The 25,200-nt window shown below is 35.7% G+C and overlaps 1 protein-coding gene across 5 annotated transcripts in view; it reads right to left on the bottom strand.

The window, feature by feature from the left end:
• Nucleotides 1–955: 955 nt before the first annotated feature.
• Nucleotides 956–25,200, bottom strand: part of sty (sprouty signaling antagonist) — a 30,252-nt gene continuing 6,007 nt past the window's right edge. For all 5 annotated transcript variants that reach the window (XM_036364400.2, XM_036364401.2, XM_070110875.1 and 2 more), the window contains one exon: nucleotides 956–7,854. In XM_036364400.2, coding sequence (XP_036220293.2) covers nucleotides 5,579–7,663 — 2,085 coding nt within the window. In that variant the 5' untranslated portion in view covers nucleotides 7,664–7,854 and the 3' untranslated portion in view covers nucleotides 956–5,578. The remainder of the gene's footprint in view (nucleotides 7,855–25,200) is intronic.

Here is a 25,200-nt window from a genome sequence, read left to right as displayed (position 1 = left end):
CTATCAATCAAACACCGGAAGCAGCTGCTTTAGTTTTATTTTTCCCTCATTGCCTGCTGTCGCGGGCACTGTGGCTGTTGTAGTTGTTAATGCTTTTAATTTTATTTGATTTTATTGTTGTTGCCAGAGTTGCTTCTGCTGCTGCCGTGTGCCATCATTTTTACCTCTGCCTGCATTTTCCTCGGCCACACGTTTTTGGATATACTTTTATATGTATGTTATGTATTATATGTACATACATACATAAGTAAATATATACCTAATTGTGTACTATAAATGCTCTCAGTGAAGCCTCGAACTATTCAGGTAAAATATCGGGACTTTACCATGTAATATTTTTATTTTTTGAAAAGATAGTCGACGAACCAATAATTTTTAAATATCAAATTGCAACAATTATCCGTTGTTTGTATGAGATAAAAAACAGCCGACAGCCTGAGATTTTATCCAAATGCGTAACATTTTCTTATAACTTTCTTGCTTTTTAAGAGACCAAAAATTAATTTTCTTAATATTTTCCAAAGATTTGACTATATGAACATAAGTTTACATAAAGTCAGGGAATATTCGACATGAAATACGATTCGGAGAGAAATTCTATCTGGGAGGGATTATAGTCAACACTTAGCAGAACGGACTACAAATGACAGTGTTCGGCGAGAGCTGCTGATATCCATCATTCATTGGTGCAACTCCGCTTCAGCCTCAGCCTCTGCCGAACCCAGTGTATAGACGAAGTTGAGCCGTCAAACGTGTCATCTACTCCATTTTATTTGGCTGATCGATAAAAATTACTTTAATTGGCATATCGCTCTTTTTGACGCTGCAAAGAATTTGCAGGCAATCTCTCGCTGGATAAAATGAGTAAAGCAGAACTGCTACTGCTGAGCGTAGCTGATATCTCCAACACAGTGTATAGCAACTAAAGATTTTCTGGCAATAAAAACGCACTGAGTTTAAATTTTAGTATTTTATGATTTTTTTTGTTTATTTATTTCGTATTTAATAATAATAATCATTTCTTCAACTCTATGAGTGCATCATCATTAACATCATCATTCTCGTTAACTTTAGTATGTATGTTTGTTTGTGTGTATGTATATATGTATGTGCTCTGTATGCAGTATAAATGTATGTATGTTTATGTTGGTATTAATGCGTGTGTGAAGTCGATTTGGTTACTTTCTTATTTTTTTTTATATTTATTCCCTTTTCATTGTTTTAGTGCATACACGCCACATACGATACATACACATACTTACGCATGTACATGTATAGACAGTATGGTATATTAACACACAGTTGGTTTTTAGTGTTTTATCTTTTGAAATTTACAATCGGTTTGAGTCAATTTTTCTTTCATACATTTATTAGTAGTAGTAAAATATGTTACAAATAAAATAAATAATATTTCTCTTCGCGTATTAAAAACAAAACAAATTTAAACAACACTCCCCCACATACAACACTCCACACTCACACACACACATATTCGTTGCAGTCCAAATACGAACTGCTAAACAATTTTTCCACATTTCGACTTTTTACGTTGGCTTAAACGTGTGTGTGTGAATGTATAGACTTATACACGTGTGTGTGTGTATTTACGCGCAGAGTTGCCATGCAAAAATCGTGCGCAGTCCGAACGAGTGTCCGACGGAGCACCCAAAGGACTATGCGAAGGTGTAATGTAGGCGTGGTGCGATTAATTTTTTGAAACACTGAATAAAACATTGCTTCTACACTTTTCGGCTAACGACTGATTAATTGTAAGTGCTTTTGTACGGTTCGGCTGGGACCCGGAGTCAGTTTTAAGGGCGATTTTTCGGTGCATTTCCTTTGCGTAATTACGCACACACAAAGGTATGGAGTTTGTTTTACTTTTTTTTAGATTTAGTCGATTTCTATTTTTTTAGTTTTGTTGTTGCTTTTTACATAATATTAAATTAGTCTCAATTTTACATTAATTACATATACAATTTAATTTTACTTCGCTCAAGTTTAATTTTAATTATATTTGTGTAACAATAATAAAGTTTCTCTTTAAATTTAAACAATAGTCATAATAATAATAATAATAATAGTTGTAATTAAATTCCGTAACTAAAATTAATAACTAAGATAAGCTTGGTTTTTTGTTTTGCTTTGTTTTTTCTTGTTTTTGTTTTTGCTTTTTAACCTTTGTTCATATTACAACTATGTTTTCAGTTATTGAATAGTGACATTTATATATACGTGTTTGTATATATATATATATGTATATATATATATCTGTAAGTATAAATAAAATTTAGTAGTTTTAGCTTCGTACCACTACTCACTATGCTCAATATTACACGAAACAATTTACAGTTCTTATCTGTCTTTAATTATCAAAGATAAGTGACGATTTTCGATTGGACTTTAAATTGGCGTTGGTTTCCACAATATAACTGTGTAAATAATAAATTTCCCCACACTTTCTTCGCGGAATATTACAGACATATCTCGGAGTGGATATAAGGAATCATAAACACATATATACTTTATATGTACATATACATATTATATATAGTGTTGCATTTGTAGAGCCTTTTATTTAAAAATTTCGTTTGGTAAATAATTTAGAATTTACGTCACACATTTTACATATATACACTTTAACTTACTTCTTTAACCAACTATAGGATTTTTAGTATTCTTCGTATAAAATAAACGATTTTCACTTGTATAAAAATAATATTTACCATGTGAGTAGAAAGTTTTTGTATTTAAATCTTTACTGATTACTCTTTTCTGATTAGTTTGGTGTTTAAATCTTTTCATGAAAGTGCCGCTATGAAATTACGTTAAATCCGTTATACTTTATGGTATATCGTACGGTTGTGGAAATATGTGTAAGTATAAGTATGTACATATGGGTATTTATAATTTTTTATATTTTCTATGGCTCAGACAGTATTTCAGGCAAAATAGCATCAAATCAATTAGTTATGGCTTTGCAATTATTTATTTACCGTAATAGTAGTAATATTTCCTACGGATATATATGGTACACAAGAAAAGATGCGTTACAAAATATCCCGATTGATTTTGAATGCTTTGTGAGAGAAAATATGCAAATCTAAATAGCAAGAAGAGGGGCAAAATTTTTAACTGAAACAGAATTGTAAAGTAAGGCAAGTTTTTCAATGTAAAAGCTTTATAAACCAAAGCTTAAATTGAAAAATAAAACTTTAATTCGAGCTTTTTGCTGCTTTGGGAACTTTCTGGTTTGTAAACTTTTGTAAATTTTTTAATTGCTATAAAGGCAAAACCGATATTAAAATGAGGTAAAACCGAGTTCAAACTTTAACCTCTGGTCATATTCGTCATCTTTATTTGAGGCAATTGGCAAGAAACACAATTTCGGAAACTAACATTGAGTTCAACATTTTCATTTAGCTTTTTGAAAACTAAAGCTATAGAAAGTGAAAGTTCTCAACTGCCACCTTTACAAAACCAAAGCAGTAGCTGATTAGTACTCAGCGCGTTTTGGTTAGCTTTTCCGGCAAATTCTGTAAATTTCATTACCGAACGCATCTCTGACCTTTGGAGGTTACTGCAAGACCTAAAATAGCTGATTTGATAGCAGATGTAATGTCTTCCTTTTCCTTTTCGCTGCTTTCCTTGTTTCGTAGTAAAGTGCAATGTTTAATATTTTTTCTTTTTTTATCATTTTTTTGCTTTTATACGCTACAAAAAGTTTTCTATATAAAATACATTTTATGAAGATTTTTATTTTTTATCTGTACATACACCTACAAACGCATGCCAGTGTACGTACATACATATATAATTTATATATAATTGTTTTCTTTGCTTTTTGTTTCGCTTTTTTGTAATTTAGATTGTAGGAATCAAAAGAATAATGTATGAATGCGAGCGCGGCAAGCGGCTTTCATAAAGCTTTCCGAATAGCTTTTGAAATACATCGCACATTCACGTTATCCATTTGCGGATAATATTATTATTGAATGCATTACTTTCTCTGTTCTTCAGTTTTATTGTTATCTATTATGCTCAAAAGGAGTGTTGAACTGTTAAATATGAGTGTATTTCGTCGGACTTTTGGAGCGCATCCAAATACTCAAGGTAATCGGTTTAAACTAACACACAATTACAATACATTTGTGTGGTATGTTTGCATATTCCCCTCACATTTCTATGTCAAAAATTTTACGATTCGGAAAAGAAAAGAAAAAATTACAGCGCAAATTTTAATGAAAATTATCAAAATTGTTTTGTTTATGATGTCGCGTAAGCTAAAGCCTTCTGTGTAGCGTTTCAGTGACCAGTGTCTTCAAAAGCGCACCCTAATTTGCCTTAGTTATTCGTTTAAGTAACCTCTAAATTTTTACGAGCTTTAAGCTTTTCCATACACACACTCTCGTTTTCCGATTATTACACTTAGTTTTACACTTTGCAACTCTATACGAGTACAAGCGCCTGGTTTACGACTTCTTATATACAATTGTTTTATTTAATTACTTTTTAGTTTTCTTTTTACAATGGAATTATGTTATAAAGTATTCAATTAAATGTCAATGTTTGACACTTCGACCTGACTTAGATGGTGAACAAATAAAACGTTAAAGAAAATGTTTGTCATTTATAAAAAAGTTATAACAAAAATAATTTTTTAAACAATGATTTAGTTGTAAAAATTAATCGCTTGTGAAATTTAGTTGAAATTTACTACATTTTCTTGCTGAAAAACGTTGAAACTAAATTACGGTAAAATACGAAATATTTACGATTGGATCGGTATGGTAAAAATTGAAAAGTTCAAACTGAAATTAAAATTGCGTTTACACAATGAAATATTAACTGGTTAAAATTATGGTAGAAAGCACGCTTTTTAATTCTCTTTTAAATAACTTTTCTAATAATTAATAATTATCTGTTTGCAGTCTTTGGTTATTATTTTTTTACTCTAAATATATAGTTTATTCATGAATTTCCCATTTCGTTTACTTTTTTACCAACTCTATAATTTTATTTTCAACTTCTTCTTTGTTCATTTTAGTTCATTAAGTTAATTTCGTTCTGCAATTTCCGTTGTAAGAATTTCGCAGTTTTTTTCCTTTTTGTTTACTGTCTTCTCTACCCTTCTGTTTCTAGAACTAAGGAACTGCCGCGGCGGGCTCGGCGCTATGTGGCATCACTGATTGATTTACACCCTGTCCGGCGGTCAGAATAAATTTGGGAGAAGGAGTTAGAAATAGAGAGATAGAGATTGGAACTCATTGCGCACACTAAATGCAAGTTCTTTTACATTAAAATACTGTTGCTCAATTGTCAGTCAATTAACACTTCTCTACAATCAGGCGATTTTGCTCGATAAACTAGACTACTACCACCCCGCTTTATCCCCGATCCCATAGTCCCTATTCTCTAAGACTGCCTCACGCCACAACCCACCGCCAGCAGTGGTTCTTCAGTTGTAAATCTTCTCTGATCCAAATTGTACTCCATACGTATGTAGTACCCTAGATAAATGGCGTTTTCTAATAAAAATTTCAACCCCAGTTTGGCTGTAGATATATAGCCTTTAGTTTTAGTATTCGCCATTTGAATCGAGCAGTCGTTTCTTAGGCGTTAGATCGCCCTTTCGCATATGATGATTGTGATGATGATGATGGTTATGATGATGATGTCCATCAGCTGATTTCAATGAATCGGTACCACCATTGTTGTCGCTTAAAATGCTTGCCGTACCGCTGCTTCCATTTCCGTTAAGGCCCAGCTGTGATATCGGTATAATGTTTGTTGGCGAGTCCGTCTGTTGACAGCGGCAACCACGGCCCACAATCCGTCCGTAACATTTCTCACAGAAGGATACGCAGCCGCGCATAGGCCAATACAACCAAAGGCAGGGTAGTACGAGCGATAGTGCGCCCAGCCAACCCCAACGCTGCGTACGTTTATAGGGTCCGCATGAGCAGGGATTGTCAACGCATGGTGTGCCGGAGCCATCATCGCAGTCCATGTCGTTGTCGCGTGCGCAATGGTAGAATAACGCCTTAGCGCAACACAGACACGACACATAATCGATGACTGATTCGGCACTGCATAGGCAGGTCTTATTGCAGAGCCACGTTTGCGGCAGATGGGGTGGACTTTGGCACTGTTCGCATCGGCAATGACCACATCGTGGGCAAAGCAGCTGATTCAATGAGGATGTATCACCACTGCTGCCCAGTATGATGGGTGTACCGAGTGGACTGGCGCCGTGTACAGCGGATATCATACCCTGCGGCGTGGAAATGCCCGTCGCTATGTTATGCATGGTTAACAAGTCGTCGAATGCGGGAAGATTTTTAGCAAATTTGCAATTATTGCTGCCGATGTGTGACGTTTGGCTAGTCGTTGAGGCGGGTTGTTTGGTGATTGCCGGAGTAAATGACTGTTGCGCGTTCAAAGAGCTGGTAAAGCTGCCCAAACCGCTGCTACTGCTCCCGTGCCCATTCTGCGCGACTGGAATCACCTTGCCAGTATGTGGACAGGTTGTTGTCGCTGTAGTGGGCGTAGGCGTTTTGTGATTATGATGCGAATGTAAGAAGCCGTCCGTGCCGTCGATGCCCGCCGTGACGGTCGTCGAAGCCACTGTTCCCGCCAAGCGGTTCGAATGTACCTGGTGTTGATGCTGGTGCTGCAGGTGTTGTTGTTGTTGCTGTTGACGGAATTCTCGCTGTGGCAGCAACAACAGATGGTGCGTTGTCGTTTGGCCACCATCATGCTGTCCCGCCGGATGTTGCGCGCGGGAAGCATGTTGCAGCTGCAGTTGATTCGGTAAGCCAGCATTTGCTGCAGCGTTTCGAAACGAAGTATCGACGTACTCGTTGGTGAGCCTCTGGGACTCGGGTCGCGGTTGAGCCAGCGTGACTGATGAAGCAGCAGCTAGTTCGGTGCTATGGAAATGACTGAGTAAACCAGTGAGGCCACTACTTAAGCCACCGTTATTGTTCGATTGGCTACGCGCGTTGTTGCTGCTACTACTGCTGCTGCTGTTGTTTATATTGTTATTTACAAGTAGTCGTGCAGCAGCACCCGGGGTAGGCGGTAATTGTCTGCGGCGTGTAAACGTATTCGCCGCAGTTATGGACGATGATGATGTCGAAGAAGATGTGGTGCTCACGTGACTGCTATTGCGGCTGAGATTCAGAGTGGTCGGCCGCTGCGGCAGTATCGTCAAATGATGAATCTCGTAATCCTCGAACTCTGGTTGCATCAATGTATTAACACCATTAGCGAGAACACCATCATTTTGACTGTTTGTACCAACACCTCGATCTGCCCCCGTAATACTATATTGACTTGAATAAATGTTGCTATTAAAATTATGCTGCTGCGGCTGTTGTTGTTGCTGTTGCTCTAGCTGATTATTACTAATTGTACATTGCGCTACTTCGGTGCTCGTCGTGTTCGTTGCTGCTGTCGCCGTCGACGTAGTTGTCGACATTTGCCGCTGTTTCTGCTTTTGTTCCTGTTCCCGCTGCTGCTGTTGCTGTTGCCACTCCGGTTGCATTTGCGCTCCGTTTAACATAACCTCTGGCTCGGGTGCTCGGGGACGATGTACACGTGGTAAGTGCTTTGGGGGCCGAGGTGGCACCAAAATATCGCCGCCATTTCTACGATCCATGTAGTGTGGCAAACTATTGTTTGAGAAACCTCAATGCCCTCGGTACGCTAGCCGTGGACCATCAGTTTCCCTCATTCTTTTGCTCGGCTCTTGTTGCAGATCAACGAGTGCTATCGTCAATTACTCAGTTTCCGATTGGAGAGCAAATTTTTTATAATTCGGAGTGCGATGAATGTAAAACGATTGGCTTTCTGAAATTATAAGGATAGAAAAAGAAACCAGAAATTAGATGGTCGCACTTTTGTCAGTAAATAAAAGTATGCAAAGAACTAAATACAAGTATTGTATTGACTGACATGACTATACATATACTAATTATTATTTGTACTAATTATTATTTCCATATTAGGATTCTTATTTAGAGTATAGCACTTTGCATTAAGCCAAAAATATTTCAACACATTCCAATATAATTTTTTTGTTTTCAAAATTATTATAAATATTTAGTGTGAAGAATTTGCAAAACGATATCCAAAAACTTTTAAGTATTTTTCCGTCTTATTGTTTACACTTTTATAAGTACAACATACACATACACAATTTGCGGTATGCATATTAAAAAAAATATATAAATACCCTGTAGGAAGAGTCTGTTTGAAAAACCCAAAAAATAAATTACTTTTTATTTAACTTAGCCATAGTCTTTTTGTGTCTTGTTTGCCAATTTGAAAGTATATTTAGAACTCTGAGAAGAAAACTTGCTTTGCAGGTGTACTATTTGTACTCTCAGGCAATGCTTTACTGTAGAGCATAGGGTCATTCTTTTATGCAGGGTATGCGTAAATGATCTCATATGAGTATATCGACGTTGCTCAAGGTGATTAACTGTAAACAAAAACGGATTTTCGAAAACATTCAGTACGGAACCCAAAAAACATTGGTCATATGGTCATTGGAATTTAGAAAATATTCCATCCTTGTTTTATTAAACGCGAGTTCCGTGTAAGAAATTTGCTTGGTAAAGAACTCTGTCTGAGTTTGAGTTAATCTAAATGGAATGTGGTCGGAGCTTGCATTTCGCACACAACATCTATTTTGTGTTCGATGCTGGAAGCGTCAATATCTGTATCTGTCGTTAAATTCCAGCACACTCGCATATTTATCTATTAGGTTATTTGCGCTTCTGCTTTAATTGTCGATTCAACACATTGCCTGTCGAAATAATGAATGAATATTTGGCGTTCGGCAGCCAGCGCTTGGCCAAATAACACACAAAAAGCCAAAGACAGAAAACATAAACAAATATTTAATTTAATCGATGTGTATTCAAGTAAAAATGATATGTATGTAAGTACAATATATCACCGAATACAACTTATTATTTCACTTTAACATATTTGTATTGTCTATAATTGCTTGTGATTTCCCCCAAAGACAAATATGAAGCTTTCGTTGAATGCCTGCAATCATTTCTTTCAATGAAAATATATTGGAATTTGTTTTTGTCATTTTTGTTGTTGTTGTGCTACACGAAAATTGCTTTCTGTATTTCTTATTAATGAAATAATGAAAACAGAACGGGTGTACAACACATGCAAACACATTGGCACACACTCACACACCCGCCACTCGTGAACATTAAAGTATCCGAAAATAACCACAAAAAGATAATTTAAAATTTGAAATTAAAAAATTTACGACTGAAAAATAGCCACAATTACGTGAAATGTTTAAAAATACAAAATCCCATGTTGGGTACAGAAAATTTTGTATTTCTACAAATATACATATATGCATATACATACATACGTATACTACATTCGATTTGGCAATCATAATTGTTCTTCATTATTCGTTGTTGTTGTCGTTCGCTCATGTTAAGTTATGCATACGTATAAATATGTTTGCAAAGGCACGAAATTGCCAGATCAGATAAGCACGGTAAATTTTGACATTAAGGTAACCATGATTTTCACTATTTTTAATCCGAAATTTTAATATTTTTCTCTTGTTTATATTTGCTAATTATTTATTAAAAATGTTTAAAAAAAAATGCTGTTAAAGTTCATATGGGGTTAACAGTGCTGTAGTATTCTACGCTACTTTAATAAGGTTGCTGTTTTTATTGACTTGGGTTAGATGAGAAAGTATTGCATTACAGCTTTTGGAAAGTTTAAAGTAAAGTAACGTTTTGAAAACGCTGTACGCTTTCTTCAAGAACAGTCTCCAAGAACCGTCTTCTTCAATCTTTGCATGGAGCGTATGTTGTTTGGCACATCTCAGCCATTGAGTATCGTTAGCGCAGCACACATTTGAGTGCGTTTGAGTACCCACATGCTGTTGGTCGCCTGCTGTGCTCTGCTTCGTTGTTGTTTGTCCCGCGCAAAACCGGATATGACGTCAATTCGGGGGCGTTGGTTACGTTTTCAATTAATTTTTCATCTTCTATTAATTTGTTTTGGCTTAAAATTCCGTTTGCTAACTGTTTTTTTTATAAGTTTGACATAGTGCGATTTTTTTTGCGTTTGTTCAATTTAGATAATACCAGCAGCAGAACATTATGGCATCACTGATATATCCAAAGAGAAGAGAGACATTCGTTAAATTTTTGCATTATTATAGAAATATAGGATAATTTCGTAGAATTATAGAATGATGCCTTTAAAGATTTAAAAGTCTCTAAGGCAATAAAAACCAGTAAAATTTGAAAAAACGTATCATATTTTCCCTTTATAAATAAGAATAGTGCCGATTTTTCATTTATTTACAGTTATTTTTTAAGCCTTGCATGACTTCTTTTTCACGGGAAATTAATTTTAAGTATTTTATAGAATTCAGGTATGGTATTAGAATGGCTGTGATTAAAAGGTTTGAAAATAAAAATTTTAAGTCATCGCAAATATATTGGTAGTATGTGTGTATATATTGCATTTAATGTTGTTCATATCAAAGTCACAGGCTTAGCATAACATTAAATTCAATAAACACACGCCAGAATAAACTAATTCATAAACATATGTACATACATACATGTATGTATGTATATGCATGGAGTAAATGATTATCGGCTCGGAAAAAATATTCATGTGTTCGCATTTCATTTAGTTTTTTTCGACGTTGCTATTATCAGACGAGAGCGGAAATATAATCAGCAGGCGACATTTAAAGCAAAAAACGAATAACTGTTATTGCCTACGAAACGAAAATGGGCACACATACATATGTACATAATAATTTTGATATTGGAGGCGAAATAAGGTTTTTCACAAAAAAACACATATTTAGCAGACCTTTTAAATGCATACATACATACACACATTCGTACATAGTATATGTATATATATATATATATATATCGTTGAATCGACAACCGATATAATCGCTTTGTATTCGATAACGCTTTCGTTGACTTTGCATTTATTACGTTACGTTAGATATTACGTTAATTAGCCGTTATACATTTCTGAATTTATGTATTGTTGAGATTTTTTATGATTTTTTTTTTGTCTTTTATAAAACGTCTTCCGCTCATCATATGAAATTGGAAGGCCATGAGCACTTCCCAGCGAGCCGCTCCGGCTCTTCCACGAATCTACCTGTGATAGGCAGCTCCCATGCAACAACTGCAACCAACAAGGTCGGCAGCTGCCATCAGCGGATGCCAATTGTGCGTAAGTGCTGCTTCTGCCTTCATTACACTCATACACACACGCATGTTGCATACTTGTCCCTTCTTTTCTTAGTATTAAGTGGTTGAGTATATGATGCTGCACTTGCACCACATTAAAGAACACAGCAGGCGACTAAGAGTTAGAAGTGGCTATTAGAAGTCGAACAGTGTCATGAGCTTGTTCAAAATGTGCTCAAACATTATGTGTGCGAGGAAATTAAGAATGACAGCGCACACCCGTGTGTCGTGGCTGTGGAAGACATCATACAAACATGAAGTAGAGTGCGTCTGCTGGTTGCCACGATTGACTAATTGATGAAATAAACCCGTTTTCTGCTGGTCATTGCTAAGACTGTGACGTTTACGTATACAAACACATACGTACATATGCCAAACATTTACACATACCTTCATACACATACACATCGCTATATTCGCAGACATGCTTGGAAATCATTCATTTTTTATTGAAAGGTGTACGTAAGAAATAGACTGGGCGAAGAACATCAGTGCGTCATATTTGTAAGTATATGCGTGTGCATGTTCTCGTTACAAACTACAAGCTACGGTTCACAACAACAGCAATCAATGAAGCGATATCAGAGCTGCAACATTCGCTCGCATTTCTGCTGGTGATTGTGTGGATTAACGCAATTATTACGAATGCTTGCATTGTAAACAACAACAGAAAAAAGGCCAATAACAACAAAAACGAAACTATTACTTACTATAAGCAGCAAACATTTCTTAAAAGACTAACCACACTGCAAGTTTAAAAAGAGCCACAGGTCGGATAACAACAGAAAGCCTTAGCAAAGGTCGATTATCACTTTTATTGTTACGGTTAAGCGGGCGACTACAATAAGCACACTGATGAATTTTCTTTTTTTACCAAAAAGTAAAGGTCAATCATGGAAACTTCTAATGCCAGCAAACCACTGAACTGAAAAATGTGTGCTTCTAGCAGCTACCGCTACTCAGCTGGGAGAGGCAACTATTCGGATTCTAATTTGAAAATGTATAAAATATAAAATCTTCCGATCAAACTTATGAAAAATGTAATTAATTTGAATGCTTGCTTCATATCTTTCACACCAACGCTTCTTGCCGCATTCTTAAGGAATTAAGGTACAAATGTGCCAGTACGTATTTAGATAATTTAGACGAATGAATGGAATGCCGGTGAAAAAATTGTAATAAATATTAAAATGGTGTATGTATGTATATAAACGAATATACGAATATACGAATGTTTTTATGTAATTTGGGAAAATATTATAACGAAAAAGCGCACACGCCGTGAAAATGAAGATATTTCGGAGCCTCTTACGCACACGCTGTCATAAATTCATTGTGAACACACACAAACACGACATGTACACGATTAGACCCGTAAGTAATAGACGGCGATGGTGCGCTGTGTACCTGCAAATGCAAGTCGAAATTGGCATTCTATAGATATAATCGTTTATGTATGATATATGGGTGTATACACATTATGTATAAGTATGTATTTATCGATTTTGTGTATTTTTCTACATACATATTTGTTTTTGAGCAACAACTGCCCACGCACACAACCACCCTTACACAACACGCCCCCAAAACGCTGCAGATGCCGCCAATGCTCTAAGCGCTAAGACACACGAAATTCATTCATTCAGCAGTTGCCAGCAGCTGTTTGCCGTCAGCGACACCATACTGACACATACACCCACACACACACACATTCCAATAAATCGAATTTGCCGAAAGCGGAAAGAATTCGCTGCGAAAGTGTTGGTTGGTATTATTTTTGGAAGGCGCAGACAAACCCAGTACGCATACATACATATACTCATGCATTGAGACATAAACCTGTATGTGTGTGCGCAAGGATGTGCGTGACCTGATCTGTATAGCTGTATTTGGGCAAATCATTGACTAGAGCATACGACATAATTCTCTTTTGACTTTATTCGTGTCCATCCCTACTTCGCCGAATGTGCGTGTGTATGTGTGAATAAAATAAATAACTGCGAATACAAACGCAACTGATGACGTCAATTGATATAGTGTAAGTGTATGTAGAAATAAATGTGTGTAGGAATTGTGGATAGAGCATATTTGGGGAGTCATTATGCTCGCTGCTGTACATCGCAGTGTGTATGTATTTAACATTTTGTTTGTTGTTGCCTTTGAGGTCATTGAGAGTTTGAAAATCATGATAATAATGCGTTCGTACGTACTATTACTTACATACATACATACATGCATATATTTGTTTTAAACAAACCTTAATTTTTTTTTCAGTTTGCCTGGCATGACATCTGTCAAACATATTCAATAACCTTACAGTCATTGAACAAACAACATCATATTTTTTCATTGTGTAGAAAATATGAAATTTTGTACCGGAAAGTGCTGATTTGCGGAAAGCATTAATTTTTTGTTTCCATTTGAAGAAAAGTGCTGCACAGCAGCATGCTCTATCAGAAGCAACATACAAAAGATGGTTTGAACGGTTCAGAGATAATGATTTTGATGTGAGAAATGAAGAACGTGGAAGACCACCAAAAAAGTTTGAAGACGCCGAATTGCAAGCAATATTGGATGAAGATGATATTTTGAGTAAAAAGTAAATGGCACCCATGTTAAATGTTATAAACGAACAATTTTAGATCCAAAAGTGTGGAAAATGGGTGCCACATTGAATGAAAGACAAATGGAAAACCGAAATTTTTCTTCAAAGACACCAAAGAAAATCAGTTTTGCATCGAATTGTCACTGTCGATCAAAAATGGATTTATTTTAAGAATCCTAAACGGAGAAAATCATGGGTTAATTCGGGACAACCACCAACATCGACTGCAAAAACAGATCGATTCAATAAAAATGTATGAGCTTCTAAAACCTAATGAATGATCAATTTGAAACATGCCTTGAGCGGAAAACGACCAGAATGGGTCAGAAGACACGGCTAAGTAATTTTGTTACATGGCAGTGCCTCTAGGCACAAAGAAAAATCGGTTCAGGATACAATCAAAGTATTTGTCTGGGAACTGCTACCCACCCGCCGTATTCACCAGACTTGACACCTTTCGATTACCATTTGTTTTCATTGATAGGACACGCATTGGCTGAGCAGCACTTCGATTCCTACGCAGAAGTCGAAAACTGGGTGTCTCAATGGTTTACTTGAGCAGACGAACATTTCTATTGGCATGGTATCCACAAATTGTCAGGAAGGTGGTCAAAATGTGTAAAAAGCAATGGACACTACTTTGAATAAATTGTTTTACTTTCTCATTCAAAATTAGTATTTCATTTTTACAAAAAAAACGGTTGTTTATTTTTACACTTCCTTATACATAAATTGAAATTCATATAATCAAATAAGAAAACTGTGCTCATTAAAGCATCTACAGAGCTTGTACACAACTTTGTAGAAGGCCTTTGGGGTCTGATCGGAGATATTATTTCCAGAATAGTACTAAAATTTGAACAAAATTTCAAATTTTTGAATTTATTTTAAAAGTATTTAACTTCACTTCGAGATCTTGAAAGTAAGCAGAATAAAACACAAATGTGTATTTGTAAAAATGTAGGCGTCTGTGGTGTAAACACCGCCGAGTCAGTAGCGACATGTGCCTAAGGACTTACCCTTCAACGGTCTCTTCCTTGGCGTTACTCGTTTAGCACGTAATTTACAACACACAAATGCCATACATAAAGCTGGATATGTATTAATATTCAAGTATATATTCATAGACGTAACGTGTATCTGTGATATTTTTATGTCAAAGCAACGTAAGAAAGAGTGTAGGGGTGAAAATATTCATGTAAGTGTGAGCTTCAGCATTAAGGTGAACAGACCATTCCGGAAATAATCCCCAACATTGGAGTTATAAGCAAAAGTTTTAAAAATGTTTTATAGAAAACCCCAACCAAAATTATAAAATAATTAATTTCTAGTAAACTGTCTAAAAATATCTCAAAACTTTAAAATTAAATACAAGTTTCCACAATAAAACATTAACATTTTCACGATGTGATGTACTCCATTTATCGCTGGGAAATATATCTAATAGCGGGAAAAACGCCTACTCCCTTAATTGGAAGGCCCATCGTGCTTGCATTAATGGGTGTGAATAAGTGTGGTGGTGTGGACGCGTTGCTGATTTAGCAGTTAGTCAATCACGCACGTTCGCACACATACAGATCCGTACACATTACAAATTCTAACAACAATATGACTCAAACGAAGGCACGTTTATAAATAAGTATCTACAAGCTGTGTATGTATCTCGAAGGATGTGTTTATATGTGCGCATTGTATGTGTACACACGCGCAGACGCCTACGTGTATGCTAAGGAATTCTTTATACTCGAGCAGACTTCATTTTTATCTTGTCTCATCAAGCGTTTTTTGAATTCACACGTTAGGGGTTGTGCACACACTCGAGTATGCAATACAAACCTCAAACACTGTGTATATATGTACTTGTATGTATGTCAGTAAGTTGACATTCGCAAGCGACGTCTGCAACATTATGTTGTTAAAAAAACCTTCTGTGTGGGAAAAACGAGTCCAGAACTTAATTTCGCTTTGTAAATTTTTACACATATATTTTACCAAAGTAGGCACGGTGTAACGAAGTGCATTGCTGGTTGAAAGCTTATCGAAGGCTGTAACTGCGCATATAGAGTTTCACTTGAACTAGGTTACCTCCTCTTTTTAAGGTCGCGGTGGCGCAGCTATACTACGAAAATTGTCCATTATGGAAGATATTTATATATGAACTTCTCAACTTTTGGCTGTTACTATTTTTAGACAAACATTTTCAATACAGCACCGATAATACGTACATATGTATGTACATAATGTTTGGATGTATGTGCGCCTGTGTGTGTTGTAGCAAGCTATTTCATCCTTTTTAGGTCGCCTTCGCAAATTTTCCGCTTTCAACGTGGCACGATGGGAGGCTTCTATTTTTGTGAGTTTATTAACACTGATTGGCATTCTAATTGTGTACATATATACATATCAATATACAAGTATATACTGTTAACACGAAATTTACAGTCTATATTTAGAATAAAGTATTCCCTTTTGAACCGCTTTTAGGAGTTATTTACAAAATGTATTTGCACACTCACACCTCTCTGCATAAGTGTGTGTTCCTAGGCACGTCTCGTTGCATAAATTAATAAGAATCAATTTGACATTGCGAACAAAGGTCACGTAAGTCTTAAATAATCGTTTGTCAAAGTGGATTTAAAATTTCATTCGCAATTTTTTCCTTCGCCCAAAAAAATAAGGTGTGCACCGCTGTACGATTATACTTTTCGATTATTTGTCCTAAGCTCTTTTTGTGCTTGGCATATAAAATTTATATAGCTACGTGCCTATGACATTCGAAAAAGTTTGAAGCCAAAAATTGGAACGGAAATCCTTAAACCCACATATGGACTTGGCCATAAATCTGCTCACTCATTGGCCAAATAAAAAATTCAAATTTTTATATGGAAAAGCTGATTGTGTATGGAGAGGTGTGTGTATTTAATATATTTGGCATAAGCTGTTCAGTTTCGAATTTATATATATTATATATAATATTTGTGGCAGTTCTCATTATGAAAAAATAGATATTGAAATGACTCGCTGCAAAATACAAATTATTAGCAGTCGCACAAGTAGCGATCACTCGGCGTTTTAGTATATAAATATATATGTATGCATGTATGTATGCATGTACATTTATGCAAGTCTTCAATTATTTAATTTAAAGATGGAAATGTAGCTACGTGGAAAACTCTAGAAATAGCTGAATAGGAATAAAATTACATTTTTGTAAAAGCGGATATCCGGTTTGTATATTATTATTAAGTGTCTACTTAATTTTGTCGGAAAACATTTAAATATTTGCAGAGTTTCGAGTTCCTTTATCATTTGATATCATTTTAGGTAATTAATTATAATTCTGCATCTATTATTTTTCTATAATTTAATATAATGTAATTCAAATTTAGTTTATTTTATGTGCCTCATGACTTTATATTCCCTTTTATCAGTTTAAATTTTTATTTGATTTCTATTCACAGCTTTTATCACAATCATAATTTGTAGGCTCTTTAACGTCACACTTCCGAATGCTTATTTTATTCGTTTCGCAAAGATTTTATTTTTATTTTTCGGCCAAAAGCATTTAAGACTACTCACAACAAAATACGGTCACATGCATGAAATTACGTCTTCTCATTGTTAATCGATTGTGCTACATATATAATACTATATAGCGACGCGATGGTACGAGTAAGATATAATATAACCAACATTAGGGTCAACAGTATTGCTCTATTGAATTGCTTGAAATGTGCGTTTATAAACATTCACACACATTTCAGTTTTACTATAATGCCAATTGTTGTTGCTTTATTTATTATTAGTTTTCTAATAATTATTTTATTTCTATCTCCGTCTTTCTCGAAAACTAAAATAAGGATGTGTGGCCTACTTATACACGTGCTTCTATATACAAATATCTTATTCCGTTAATGAAATCGGGGCAACAATAAATCATCAAGTGCTACTATTTCAATTATATTTAAATAAATAAATTAAAATAAATAAATATCTGTAATTGAATCGGCGCTGTTGGACACAAGGGAGACAGAGTTAAATAAATTTATAATAATAATTATTGTAATATTTCTTTTAATTTCTTAATGTGACTCTTTTGAATTAATGCTAAAATAAAACTGAGCATAAAAAATGTCGAAATTCGCTTTTCTTCGATTATTTCTTGTAGATTGAATGGCACATATGTTGTTAAGATACGGGATATACTTATAAAAAGCATATCTAATTTATTTACTAACTATTTTTACCTTAATTTTATTTATATTATGACTTTTATTTCAATTTTTTAAATTCTTAATTTTTTCTTCTTGAACATTCGAAGTTCTAACTTCTTATGCTGGTTGTCTTACATACTGACAACATGCAAGTACATAGGTACATTTGTTTGTAGATATGTATGTGTGTATGCTTATAGCCAGATTTGTACAAGCTGCATGGACAATTAGGTTGCTTGCTGCTCACTGCTTGCAGCTGTATATCTATTGGAATAGTGTTTGTCCATATGTATATAGATATATTGCCATGTGAAGCATGAACCCAGTTGGAAATCCTATTCGAAGGTCACTGCTTCTAAATAAATATTATATTACAAGAGTTTGCAAGGTCACAAACCTAAAACTTTATGGCGATGGTTTCCTGTTCATAGGCCCAGGACTCTTGCCTTAAGACCTCATCTTAAACAGTTGTCAAAGGATTCTAATTTTTTAGACTAAATGTTAACGCTGTCTTTTATTCTAACTTGAAACAAGAACTCGAAGTTATCATTCGAAGTGTTATCGGTGGTATATCGGCTTCACTTGGCGAAGGTAAAGCTTTATTTTTGCTTGTCATTAAGAGATCAACAAGAATCAGCTGATCAGTTGGAATTGCCACTGACCTATGGATACTACTTCCAGCTGGGTATGTACATAGACACCTTTGTATGCAAGTATGTTTGTATGTACGTATGGATGTATGTATGTGTGTGTGGGTATATATGAATGTAGGTAAGTGTGGAGTGGCCAAACCGGTTTATAGTTGATAGGATTGTACAATATTTTTCTTACATTTCGATATTGTTGTTATTGTTGTTGTTGATGGTGTTCTTTACCTCAGCGTATTTTTCTTGACTGCTTAGTTCACTGGCTGTCTGATTGCTGATCGTTTGTGGGATCGGTTGAGTGCATGACTGTCGGTTTGCCTGCGATACATACAAGCAAGCAAACAAACAAATGGAAATCCATGTGCTTGGATATACAAATCTATGTATGGATGTAGGTGTGCATGTGTGTTGGTACGATTACTATCTTACCTACCGGTCGTTGGGCAGTTGTTGCCACAAGCAACAGTGCGTATGCGGTGGCTTATTTTCTAAACCTTCAACACACCAACCGTACACAAATAATACCAACAACTCGAACTCCATAAGGGTATGTGTATTTGCTGGAAAATGTGTATATGTGCACTATCGTTTGGTTTTGTAACACTTGAGGCTATATCTATTGAGACTTTGAGACTTAATAAAGTTGGCTTCAATTCTTTCCATCATAATTTATAGCGGCAAAGAGGACAAATACCAAAATAAATAACAAGATAGACGAAATTTCGGAAGAACTACAGATAAATAACTTAGGTCGTCGTATAACAAAGCCGTCGGCATTTGGCTGAAGATTGTATAGCCTTTATATTAGTGTATTGGAAAAAAAAGCATGTATGTAAATTTGTGTAGACAAGCTCACCAATCAGCACACATGTGTTAACTCTGTTGAAAGCTTCCTTAGATATAGCGGTCATAGTTAATTACTTAAAGGTTTCTAGTTATCAGAAATTGTAGAATATTCCAAAACAATTTTCTATAAATTGTAAATGCCTCTCTTCTGAGATCTCTTCCACTGAGTTCTCAAATATTTATCATTATTTTTTGAAAAGAGCATAAAATCTTTATAACCAACCAATGCGAACAAACGCTTGCAAGCATCCGAACAGCTGATTTGTGCGCAGAAAAATACAAAAAAAAAACAAGAAAGCGAAATACGGAAAAGTGCGCATGAAGCAAGTGAATGACGGTCAGGCATTGCATGAGGGCAGACAGCGAAGAGAACCCCAAAATAATCATGAAATTTTGATAATTTTATCTTGGCTTTGCCACGTCAAATTAAAATGTGTGGCACAAACACACACTGCCACATTTGTGGTGCGGTTTGTTGCGTCAACGTATTCACTGTGTCCACACAGCGTAGATATTCGTGGACTTATAATTATGTATATATATATAATATATATATAGTACATAGGAGTTTTTATATGTAAAACTGTCAGTGCAAGTAAGTGCATTTCTTTGAATTTCTCCTCTATGACAAAAGCACTTACTACATGCGAATGTTTGAGCATGTCTATATACATTTAAATGCATATATGTATGTATGTGTGCATGGATGCATTTCGTGCGATAATAACTTTAAGGTCATGCATCTAAGAACATATGTACATATGTACCCACATACTTATCTACATCGCATTTACTCACTGCAGCTGTCTTGTTGTTGCTCTTATTGCTTGTGCTTGCAAACTATTTGTCCACTTTATTTGCATTGTGCAATAAATTCTGCCTACGCAAAGTTTTTATTACTTAATGCTTTTTGCTGCAATTGCTCCGCTTAACGGCTGTACATATGTGTGTGTGTGTGTATGTATGTGTAAATTGTTCTTGTAGTTCATCATAGCCTACATCGTAGCGCTATAGTAAAAAGTTTCAAAGTGCTTTGTGAATATTTGGAAGTTATATATTTGGAATATATACACACCCTAAGACCTATATTCCGTTTTGCTCCGATCATCATGATCCTTGTGTGCTAGCGCGTCCAAAATGAGGCAAATAAAATAAAAATTTCAACCACTATTTTTATTACTCAACATCAAGTACCTCATACTTTATTAAGTATGGTTTAGTGACGAGTTTCTTGAGTAGACGCAATTGCTCTGTTTGGAACTCCATGATATAATGATGAACAGATATAATGCTGCCGTTAGTATACAATATTCGGAAATAGAATTGTAAATATGTATGTGTTATCTTTTTCATTTTGTTATTACTGAATTGTGATAACACGTTAGATTGCTTTCTGCAAATGTGTTGAGTTTGGACCGAAAATCGTAAATATTTTAACGATCTTATCAATCCGGCTTCATGTGTGCCAAGCAGTTGATAGCAGTTGATATATATACATAGATATGCTTTGTTAATAAAAAGTCTCTTACACAGTTATTTCCGTTATTCAAAACAACTGAAACCGGCATAATAATCGGCAACACAAAAAGTGGAGTGTTTTCCGTTATTATTTTGAGCCCCACATTTCAATTGTTCTTAATCTATCAACCTTATACAATCAATGAAATATAAAATTTCACGAGCTTATCGTTACGGTGGATATTTATAGGAAGAAAAATTTTATTGGCCAGCATAACGGTATGACGTCAAAGAGAGAAGAAATCGTGAACAAAAACAAAAAATGCAAAAATTCAAACAAAAAAGGGACCAGCGTGCGCTTAACCAACCATAAGCCATTTAAAGCACCCACCGAAAGCGAAACAGTTGGCCAAATAAAATGCGTTGGCAACATCTACACGTACAACAATGCCAACAACCGCAAACGTCTGCTTGCCGCAAAAAAGTGCGAGAAACGCTGATTTACTGAATGAAGTTGAAACGTTGAATCGCCGCAATCGTTTATTATCATCAGACGGTGGCAGACTGTCGCAATATAAAAAAAAAAATCAAAAAATCAAAAAAAACGAAGAAAAAAGATAAAATGTGTGATGAAAAAAGAAAACAACAAGAAGAAATACACAAAAATACTGTGCAAAAATTTCGAGCAATTGCGACAATAGCAGCAACACAAATCGCCGCAGATCGAAAGCAGCTCTGCGTCGCTAGCATCAAGTGGCAGACAGATAGACAGTTCTTCTTATTCTAAATGCCGTTTTCGCTGTTTATGTCTATCCTTCGAGTAACATTATCAAAACAAGAAATGTTTTATTGAAACAAAAAACAAAAGCAACAACTAACTGCCTACTAAGGCCTAAGGGAGTTTTTTATGCCAGCGCCTTTCTTCACTTTCCGAATTTAGTTTTCATGCTTGCCCACTTTGCCAACTTAGAAAAACAGACCACGCCTCCTCCAACGCGTCAGCGCAGCGTTGCAGCGCCTAAAAATAGATCAAGCTATTTATGTTCCACTCGTAGAATACGAAAGCCCAACAACAAAAACAACAACAACAATACCAGCAACATCGTCAATACGCTGGGGCATAAAATCTCATTTTTGCAAAAATAAGTGTACGACAAATGCTGACGCAGTCATGTGCCTGCACACCCATGGCAATAGCAATAACAAGAACAGCCACAACACAAAGCACAAAACACTGCAATGTGACGATCGTCATCATAGTCGGCGATCAGCCAAGAAATCGCAACAGTAATAACAACTGAGCTGCTGTAGTAGCATCATCGACAACATTAAGCGCACAACGATGGCAACAGCAACAACAGCAACAACAACGACAATAAGAAGAAAATTACGCCACAACATCCCGCCTTGCTATGCGCGCCGCTTATTAGCTTGCCTGTTGGCTGGCGGCTTGCAACTTTATGCGCGCCCCCACCCCCAGCCGGCGCAATTCTGTCGGCCCCAGCGGATACTGAAAATTTTTGGTTATTTTTAACTTTGCATTGCGACGCTTGCTGCGACGGCGTTGCGCCGACGAATATGTTGCCACTGCAACGTTTCAATAATTTTCCCTCATCGCGCATTCGTCGGCAGCTGTGCGTGCGTGTGTGCGTGCTATTTTTGCGAAAATTTTACAAAAACAATTTTGACTCGCTTACGGTGGTTTCAAGGAGGAAAAAGCAGCGACAATGTTGTGCTATGCTGTGCTATGGATGCTCCTCAGCTATTTATGCGCGCACCGATATACGCGTGTGCATTTACGCAAGTGAGTAATATGTTACATATTGTGGTTGGTATTGTTGTTGTTTTTGTTGTTAATTTGTATGACGCGCTGGCACGGCGAGAGCTGCAGCGGCCACAGTTAGCCTCCCAGCCGGCACAGGTTTATTGCTGCTTGTTATTATTGTTATTATTGTTGGTATTTTCGTTTTTATTACTGAATGTGTGTGCACTAGTTGTTGTTATTGTTGTTGTGCAGTACTTTTTTTGTTGTCACAGTTGAAAATAATTTTTGTTTACTTCTTTCTTGTTTTTATTAACAATTTCTCGTTCCTTTCGTTGAAAAGACGTCAATGAACGAGGAATGATCTTAAGATTTCAGTGAAATTTCTGTATGAAAAGCACGAATTTGCGGGTTTGTATACAATTATGCATAGGCAAAGTTCTGCTGATGGCATTTTTGAAAATTCCTTAACAAATTTCACTGAGATTTTTCAATGTTTTGTCTATTGTTACTGAAAAATGTTTGAATTGATTTATTATGTTTCCTTTTTAATCCTTCCTTATTTATTCCTTAAAAGCAACTAAATTCAAATACACTTAGAATATTTTACACTTTCTGCTTTAACACAGAAGACGATGTTCAGCTGAAACTGTGGGGTATTTATCAGTGATTACAGGAGTGTGTTTTTGTTACTGTTTTCCAGGCTTGAGTATGTTATTTCCCGAGGAAAAGAGACTTTTATTTTTAATATATAATATATACCGGGTGTACCGGTTAAAACGATATTTTGTGCAAATGAATTACTAATTTTAATTGAGAAAATAAAAAAATGTATTCAAACAATTACTTTGATTGTATCCTGAACCGATTTTGCTTTGTGTGCCGATTTTGCATTGTCGTGTAACAAAATTACTGTGCTGTATCTTGTGGCCCATTCTTGCCGTTTTTCGATTAATGCATGGCTAAAATTGATCATTTGTTGTCTGTAGCGATTAGTATTATCAGTTTCACCAGGTTTTAAAAGCTCATACATAATATACCACACCCTTCTGATCCCACTAAACACAGAGCATTGCCTTCTTACTGAATCGATTTGTTTTTGCAGTCGATGTTGATGGTTGTCCCGGATTAACCCTTGATTTTCTCCGTTTAGGATTCTTAAAACAAATCCATTTTTCACCCCTAGTGACAATTCTATGCAAAATTGATTTTTTTTGGTGTCTTTGAAGCAAAATTTCACAAGTGTTTTTTCAGTTTTCCATTTGTGTTTCATTCAATTTCCCATAGATTTCAAACGGTCTGAAATTGTTTGTTGTGTAACATGGCTGCCATTTACTTTTGACTCAAAGTATCATCTTCATCCAATATTGCTTGCAGTTCGGCGTCTTCAAACTTTTTTGGTGGTTTTCACGTTCTTCATTTCTCACAACAAAATAATTATCTCTGAACCGTTCAAACCATCTTTTGCATGTTGTTTCTGATAGAGCATGATCACCATTTGCATTTGGGTTTGGGCAAATTGAAGAATTATAAAGCCTTGTGACAAATTAAAATTTTGGGAGGCGATCGCATGTAAACAAGTTCAGGTTTTCAACATATTACATTAAGTTTACGAACACTAAGTTTCCCAAAAAAAAATTTAAATAATTTGAGGAAGATTTCTGAATTAACTGTTAATCGAATATAAAAAACGCAAACATGATTTGAAAGCGATTATAAAAATCAAACAAATCTCATCAACTTATTGCATTTCCACGTTATTTCAAATTTCGTTCAAAAATACGTGAAATATTTATTCAATATCGCCAAGCGAACGACAAAACGTTCGGGACAAATCAATAAGATTGCGATAAGAGTTAACAGCCAATAAACGTATGTATGTACAAGTATGTACGCGCATAAAATGAATGAATGTGGAAATATTTATCATGCCTACACCCGTCCACACATAACTACATACATACGTATATATTGTATTTTGATATATTATACATGCTTAAATATATATATATGTCTATATATACATACGTTCGTGTGTGTATTATCGTGTATGCCTGTGTTTTTACGAATGAATGAATGAATTTTTATAAACGACCACTTCCGCCCCCCAGCTTCTACGCCTGCTCGCCATCGTTAACTCGATCAGCAACGGGCGACGGTCCAATGTGATCGTGGCAGTAATGAAACACACACATAATCAGCGACCACAAACAAACCAACTGACATACATACTCCCTTCATATGCACTTTGGAGCGTTGAAGTGTTGAGAGATGTTGTGAGATGTGAGAGGAGGCGCGACGCGGCCGCAGTCGAGGTCAAAAGATTAGTGGATCGTGTCGTGTGTGCTTTGTGGAGAGGAGCACAAACGATTGTGGT

Source organism: Bactrocera oleae, chromosome 6 (genome assembly GCF_042242935.1).
Source record: "Bactrocera oleae isolate idBacOlea1 chromosome 6, idBacOlea1, whole genome shotgun sequence".
In the NCBI taxonomy this organism is placed as follows: Eukaryota; Metazoa; Arthropoda; class Insecta; order Diptera; family Tephritidae; genus Bactrocera; species Bactrocera oleae.
This window is presented reverse-complemented; position numbering and strand designations above follow the sequence as displayed.